The sequence below is a fragment of the Sycon ciliatum genome, chromosome 4 (assembly GCF_964019385.1).
Source record: "Sycon ciliatum chromosome 4, ocSycCili1.1, whole genome shotgun sequence".
Lineage (NCBI taxonomy): Eukaryota > Metazoa > Porifera > Calcarea > Leucosolenida > Sycettidae > Sycon > Sycon ciliatum.
The window spans coordinates 37,509,385-37,517,671 of NC_088646.1; the positions used below are offsets into that span (position 1 = coordinate 37,509,385).

The window sequence follows — 8,287 nt, forward strand, 5'->3', positions numbered from 1 at the left end:
TTGAGAGCGGTGAGAAATTGTTGGACTCGCATAAATAATTGCAGTTGATTCGCTCACATAAGGAAAAATTTATATGAAGACAATTAATGGAGTCAGAAATAGAAAGACAATAATTTCATGGAGTCAAAGAATAGAAAGACAATTTCATGGAGTCAGGAACACATGGTTGATTTTATAGACATGCATGCACAAAATCGAAATGATTGATAGATGAGAAGGTTGGAATTTATGGCAGATAATAAAAGTTTAACGAGGATATTCACAAAGTAAGTATATCAATGGCAGAAAGAGCTCAGTTTCGGAAGGGACCAGGGACACGTATCACTCTAAAATCAGAGGGGAGAGCGTTCCAGAGAATGCTTCCCCGAAACATCATGGTCGATCGTCCCACAGGCCGACGAAGAAAGGGAACTTGAAGCAAGTTCGACACTTGTCCCCGTGTGGTGCGCTGATCCTCCGGAACAGTCTCTGGGGCCGTTCGGGTGAATAACTGTTGAAGAAGGGGGCTACAGGAGGAGCTTCTTGACATCGGTTTTCACAATGGCTGACCTGGGACAGTATCATGATGTCATCTACCCCCATCCCGTCTTGATCCCAGCCGCAACCCCCCCCCCCCCCCCCTCAGCCAAATCCTGGACACGCCACTGGTATATTATAGCCTACGGTTGAAGAAGGGGGCTACAGGAGGAGGAGCTTGATCGGTTTTCACAATGGCTGACCTGGGACAGTATCATGATGTCATCTACCCCCACCCCATCCCGTCTTGATCCCAGCCACAACCCCCCCCCCCCCCCCCCCCTCAGCCAAATCCTGGACACGCCACTGTACTGGTATATAGCCTAGGCCTATACCATTGTATACCCCTAGGCAAGAGTACATAAACCAGGTTTTTATTATTAAAGGGGAAGTTAAGGCAAAAAATAAAATTTCACCAGTTGTAGTCTTCGGGGTGCTGAGTCGAATGGTCGTGGTCCAAGGAAGCTGAGACGCTCCCTTCCTACTTGAATCCCAATCGAACTCGCGCACTTCCACCGAAACTGGGTGACTGCGCCCTACTAGATGGGGATTTGTATGCAAAATGTCACTAAAAGCGCCATTTCGTTCTTATAAAAGCACGGATGACCGCGATTGGCCCATATGTTGTAGTCTTTTGGACGCTGAGTCGACTGGTTTTGGTCCGAAAAGGCTGCGATGCGGCGTTCCTCCTTTATTCCCAATCGAACATGGTTGAAGAAGCGGTCACGTGCTCCTGCGTACACCAGTCACCTGGTCACCGTGCCTGCAGGGTACAACTTACTAGCCTGTTTGACCTTTTTTGGGTGCAGTCCTGTCACTCGAGTTGAACTCGAGTTGAACCTTGGTGTGAAAGTTGTCACCTGCTGGCGTGGTGACCAGGTGATTTGGGCACCCAGGACCACGTGACCGCTTCTTCAACCATGTTCGATTGGGAATAAAGGAGGAACGCTGCATCACAGCCTTTTCGGACCAAAACCAGTCGACTCAGCGTCCCAAAGACTACAACATATGGGCCAATCGCGGTCATCCGTGCTTTTATAAGAACGAAATGGCGCTTTTAGTGACATTTTGCATACAAATCCCCATCTAGTAGGGCGCAGTCACCCAGTTTCGGTGGAAGTACGCGAGTTCGATTGGGATTCAAGTAGGAAGGGAGCGTCTCAGCTTCCTCGGACCAAGACCATTCGACTCAGCACCCCGAAGACTACAACTGGTGAAATTTTAATTTTTGCCTTAACTTCCCCTTTAATATTATTGTACTCTTGCCCTAGGCTATAGCCTATGATTACTATGAAGTATGATCATAACCATGATAACGGAATATGGAAGATGAGACTGTCACTGTGTCAGTAAAACAGACATGCATCGATCATGATCAGCTGACTGGTTCTCACCATAACTAACTTCGCATAAGCAAGAGTACATAACCCAGGTTATGTACTCTTGAGTAGGTCCACATATTATGTGACGCCTAAACGACCGCGGCCACGCGATACACATTGATTTGGGATCGATTAATTTTGATAACGAAAGACATCTGCTTGTTCGTGAACTTTCTTTTGAAAACACACACTCATGCAGCAAGCACTACGCAGGTACCTGGAGCTCGAAGTGTCAAACATTTACGAACTCTTGATGTTTGTATCACAATCACATACGAATTGTTCTTTCTGCTAAGCAGTCCTGCCTTTGCTTCTTCAGTTATACTTATAGTATGTAATGCACAGTATCAACTAGCCGAGGCAGAGCTTCTTCATTTCTCAGGTTGTTTGTTCAGTACTGATCTGCCATACAAATTTAGGCCTGGCACGGAGAAAACAAGTAATAGTTTTTGTAGACCCTGTTTTTGCTGACACATGCTAGTGCACGGCAGTTGTCCAGGCGGAAGGGTGCTCGGTAAGAGTAGAGGCTTCGACTAGCTTGCTGTGGGATAATTCCATGGTACTAGTATTCGTTTCTCAGTACGTATGTATATTTTAGACGCGGTGTTTTTTTGGCCCACCTCATACATGTACATGTATGTGCAGCTGTTTCAATAAGCAATTATTGTTCTTTTTGCTGCATTTCTGTGTTCACAATGCCCAGACGGATGGTAACCTGGTAACAGCAGTGGTGTAACGTTGCCGGATCCCAATTAAATTTAAGTACAATTGAAATACTGGCCTGATCTCGTTCACATCTTGATCTCTGCTCTATCAAAGTGATAACACCACCATCTCAGTGAGATTCAAACAACTCTGGTGCAACATGGAGGATGATGTTCCAGCATTGAAACATGACGAAGCAGCAGCACTTCCTGCAGCCATGAATGCACCTGCACCAGTGCCAGGACCTGTTGCTGTCGGTTTAGATGATGGATTTGCTGTGGGCAATGCGGCCGCTATGGAAGATGACGATGGTGAAGATGTAGGAGAGAATAACGCGATGTACTCGGACGAGAGTGACGAGAATGAAGAAGAGGAAGAGGGTGGAGGCAGTGCACATTTTTCGGCCGCTCACACTGCTCTATCGCTATATCAATTTGAAGCAGCGTCAGAGGCTTCCGCTGCTGCACCAAAATTTCATGGGGATCCCTTGTATTGTCCGGACTGGGACAAGGAAAAGCCAGCTACAAATGCAATCATGCGAATCCAGAGGTACGCGTCATAAACCCCAGTACTTACTGGACCTCAGCCTGAAGAGGAAGAGGGGGAGGGGGGGGGGGGTGGGGGTGGGTGGAGAGAGAGAGAGAGAGAGAGAGAGAGAGAGAGAGAGAGAGAGAGAGAGAGAGAGAGGGGGGGGGGGGGGACTTTTGTTTATGCGGGTGTTAGTGAGGGGAAGATAGGAAATGATCCATCAAAGCGTCATTTCCTTTCTTTGAGAGCCAGAAGGCAAACACACTGAGGCTCCAAACGTCAACCATAAGTTTTAGGGTTGCCGAGGGCTGCCCAGTGCTGCCAACCTTCTGTATTTTTCCGTGTTTGTACGGAAAATCACTCCTTTGTCCGCAGTACGGAGTTTGAGTAAGGGGCCATCCGGAATGATCGATAATTTTCACGAAACAAAAAAGTTAAGTTATGACCCTCCCCCACCCACCCACCCACCCCCATGAACGAAAAGTATACAGTCAGACCTCGCTTAACCGCACACATCTGTTTTCCACAAAAATATCCGGATAGGCGAGGGAACCGGATAACTGAACACACATACTTTATATGCATGTGGCATGTCAAAAGCAGTGGCATCGTACATACTTGTAGACAGGTCCTATGCAGTACGACTAGCGTGCCCAGTATGTAAAACAAGCGAGAAAAATGGCAAGTGCATGCAACTGAGTGCTATCCGCATGCATCCAGCAGGTCAAGGACCTCATTTGCTTGTACAACTCCCTGATACTAGCTTCTGCAAGCCACATGCAACCGGATACAACGAAGCTTTTTGTGCACATTTTTACCAGTTTGTACACAAAATCATGCACCGGTATGCGGATCGCGAGGTCCGGTTATGTTGTATGCATAACATATGCTGCACATCGGTAACCAGCAATTTTCGTGCGGATGGCGAGGGATCCGGATAAACGAGGACTGACTGTATTGACTTGACAGCTAGGAATGGACTGATGTTTCAGCTATCAATATTTTTCATAACGAAACTCTCCTCAACCCACCCACCCATGAACGAAACTTTTTTCTTCGTGAAAAAGATCGATAATTAATTAGTAATTACGGATGGCCCCTAAAGCGGGATTCACAGAAGCTTTTTTGCGATGCGACACGCGATGCGACAGCCGCGAAACCGGGAAATCCCCAAATCGCAACCATCGCGGACCCCACGCAACTGCCGCAACAGGGCCATCGCAGGCCATCGCAGAAGTTGAGCTTGGCTCAACTTTTGCGATGCGATTTGGCGTACGATTTTGACCTTTTCTACAGCAAAGTTGTACAAAGGTTCAAGAGTTGCCTATAAATTTGTACAAGTTGTATCAAACCGCGCGAATATCATGGTGACGTAGCCAAATCAGCAAGATGTTGTCGCGTCACTGACTTCTTCTGTGAATGGTATTTCGCGAGTTCGCATCGCACGCGTCCGTCGCAGATCGCGTCGCATCGCGTGTCTCATCGCAAAAAAGCTTCTGTGAATCCCGCTTAAGATGGTACAGTCAGACCTCGCTTATCCGGTCCTCGTTTATCCGGATCCCTCGCCATCCGGAAGAAAATCGCTGGTTACCGATGTGCAGCATATGTTATGCATACAACATAACCGGACCTCGCGATCCGCATACCGGTGCATGATTTTGTGTACAAACTGGTTAAAATGTGTACAAAAAACTTCGTCGTATCCGGTTGCATGTATATGTGGCTTGCAGAAGCTAGAATCAGGGAGTTGTACAGGCAAATGAGGTCCTTGACCTGCTGGGTGCATGTGGACATCACTCAGTTGCATGCACTTGTCATTTTTCTCGCTTGTTTTACATACTGTGCACGCTAGTTGTACTGCATAGGACCCGTCTACATGTATGTACGATGTCACTGCTTTTGACATGCCACATGCATTTACATGCATATACAGTATGTGTGTTCAGTTGTCCGGTTCCCTCGCCTATCCGGATATTTTGTGGAAAACAGATGTGTGCGGTTAAGCGAGGTCTGACTGTACGGAAAATTGAAGCGGATAGATCAACTACAGATATGTATGTAGAAGCATGGCAAACGCGAGCTCAGTGATGAATATCCCTGTGCCAAAGCGAGTGTATGCCATGCTTCGACTACATATAGCACAAAATATTATGTGGTACAAGTCCCACATGGTTTCCACTAGCAAATACAGCCCCCAACAAGCATGTGAATGTCAAAAAAACACAACGCAAGCAATGCACACTGCTTGCGGATAATCAGAAGTCACAGCACGCAAAACAGACCCAGTTGGTTGGCAGCACTGCTGCCCGATGCCTCTAGGGGTCGAGACAGACAGTATGCGAATCGTAACTATTCCACTGACATGCAAAGGATACTGTCACCAATCCACTATAGGCAAGTGAAAAATGGGCCATTTCGCTTTCGTCGCTCACGGGTTTGACCCACCCTTGTGCACAACTTGGTGTTTTTGACTGCAATCTCCTATTTCCGAAGGGAAATGAGGCTTTACAGCAGGAATTTCCCTGAGTACCCTTACTCTCTTTGTTTTTCTTGTTCAGGAGGAGTGTGACTAAATACTAAAGCTGCAAAACAGTGAAATCTCCGGACAGGTTAATTTTTACGAGCCGTTTCGGAGAAAGAACTTTCAACAAAGCAGTGAATAAAACAATTGAAGTCGACACAATACCATGATATGAAACTCGGATGTTGAGCCATAAATAAATGTAGAAAGGAAAAAGACATTATGGATACGAGTTAAGAGTAACTCTCCATCACTGTAACATGATACTTTACACAGTCAGAAAAGAAGGCAAGCGCAAGCGCTTCCCATTTCTTTACTTATCTTTGATATTTATGACCCACCCAAGTTGGGTGGTGTGCTGCTTTGCTGCTTCGAATTGTAGCTAGACCGCTTTGTCAAATATCGTACTGGTCTCGTCATCGTCCAGTAACAATCGACATTCTTTGTTCCGGTGGACTGTAGCTTTTGCTCGTTTTCGTTGCGCTTGCCTTCCCCTCTTTGGTCTTTCCATAACCTTGAACCTTCCAAGTTGGAAGGCTGTCGGTTAGCGCTACGGAGATGTGTTGAAGCTAGGTGTCAGGACGTCGAATGTCTCAGTACTCTGTCAGTTTTGTGCCTAGTTATTGCACTTTCTGACTGTATAAAGTATCATGTTACAGTGATGGAGAGTTACTCTTAACTCGTATCCGTAATACCATGATATACTAATATTAAAAATAAAATATGTGAAGTAGAATTCAGATGGTCTCCGATGGTCATCATTGAACCTACTTGAAGTACATCGAATAATGTACATGTATATCGGTTTACAAACCAGAATATCAAAAAAAAAGAGAAGAAAACACAGGAGAACGAGTTATGCAGCAACTATCCACGACTGTAACAAGATGATAAAGAGTCAGAACGTGCGATAATAGGGCATGTTCTGACTCTTTATCATCTTGTTACAGTCGTGGATAGTTGCTGCATAACTCGTTCTCCTGTGTTTTCTTCTCTTTTTTACATTTATTATTGGCTCAGTATCCGAGACCAGAATATATGCAAACTATGTGTTCATTGAAACTATGTGTTCATTGAAACTATGTGTTCATTGAAACTATGTGTTCATTGAAACTATGTGTTCATTGAAACTATGTGTTCATTGAAAGGTTGCATCGTCACTACAGTAACACCAAGGGTGCAATGGTGATTGTATGATGACCATCGAAGAAAAACGTTTCTGAATTCTACTTAACATATTTTATTGTATTAGTCCATCATGGTATTATGTCGACTTCATTTGCTTTGTTCATGGCTTAGATTAATTTTTGTCTATTCATCATGCTGAAGGTAATCCATCGTCTGCGAAATGTGCTGCAAGATTGGGGGGGGGGGGGGGGGGGAGTTGTGCGGTATAGGTGTGTGTGTGTGTCTTTGTTCGCCCCGCGGATGCTTGCATGCACGCATGTGCGTGTATGTGTGTGCATTTGCGTGCGTTTGCGTGTGCATGTGTGAGCTGCGCGCGCGCGCGTGTGTGAGCACAAAACTAATCCAAGCCTGGATTGTGTCACTGGTTTTCTCTTGCAGAGATATTACTAATCTATACTCGGACCCGCCGCCTGGAATCTTGATTGTGCCCGATGAGTCGGATATCACGAGGGTAAGGATTGCTTCACACGGGTAGGGATTACTTCACACGGGTAGGGATTGCTTCACACGGGTAGGGATTACTTCACACGGGTAGGGATTGCTTCACACGGGTAGGGATTGCTTCACACGGGTAGGGATTGCTTCACACGGGTAGGGATTGCTTCACACGGGTAGGGATTACTTCACACGGGTAGGGATTACTTCACACGGGTAGGGATTACTTCACACGGGTAGGGATTGCTTCACACGGGTAGGGATTGCTTCACACGGGTAGGGATTGCTTCACACGGGTAGGGATTACTTCACACGGGTAGGGATTACTTCACACGGGTAGGGATTGCTTCACACGGGTAGGGATTGCTTCACACGGGTAGGGATTGCTTCACGTGGGTACTCAGGGTAGGGATTGCTTCACGTGGGTACTCAGAGTAGGGATTGCTTCACACGGGTAGGATCACCGAGGAGTCAGAAAGACGGCCTCGGATTCACTGCTACAAGTAACACACTACAGTAGAAGTATCCTGCTGTATTAACACTGATGAAACTCTGCTGTATTAAACTGATGAAACTCTGCTGTATTAAACTGATGAAACCCAACTGGAACACCATAGACCCATATCAGTACTGCGTAGCTGAAGCAGCCGTTGAAGGCGTACATGTACTTTGTATATTCTACTTTGTAGGTGCTCTTGTTTGGTGCACTGCACTGCAAGCTGCCACTACATGCCATAGATCTATGAAAGCTCTGCATGTGTGTGTGTGTGTGTAGTCAGTGCCTGGTTTCAGACGTCACAAGTGCGACCGTGGCCATCGAGCAACCAAGTCTGATAGAGCGTCGTATGGTGTTCGCTGTTCTCGCTGCAGCCGTCAGTTCCGTCGACAGAGTGACCTGAGTCGTCATCTCCGTTTCTGCTCCTGACAATGACTCTGGCTCCTTTCGGAGTGGTGTGGCCCTTGTGGCAACCAAGCTACAGTAGTAGTAGTGTGTGTGTGTGTGCGTGTGTGT

General features: G+C 46.4%; 1 protein-coding gene across 1 annotated transcript in view; it reads left to right on the forward strand.

Moving 5' to 3' along the window:
- The first annotated feature begins 2,098 nt into the window (after positions 1-2,098).
- The window catches only part of LOC135815991 (ubiquitin-conjugating enzyme E2 Z-like), a 17,881-nt gene continuing 11,692 nt past the window's right edge, over positions 2,099-8,287 (forward strand). The window contains exons 1-3 of the mRNA XM_065329347.1: positions 2,099-2,412; positions 2,602-3,152; positions 7,219-7,291. Coding sequence (XP_065185419.1) covers positions 2,764-3,152; positions 7,219-7,291 — 462 coding nt within the window. The 5' untranslated portion in view covers positions 2,099-2,412; positions 2,602-2,763. The remainder of the gene's footprint in view (positions 2,413-2,601; positions 3,153-7,218; positions 7,292-8,287) is intronic.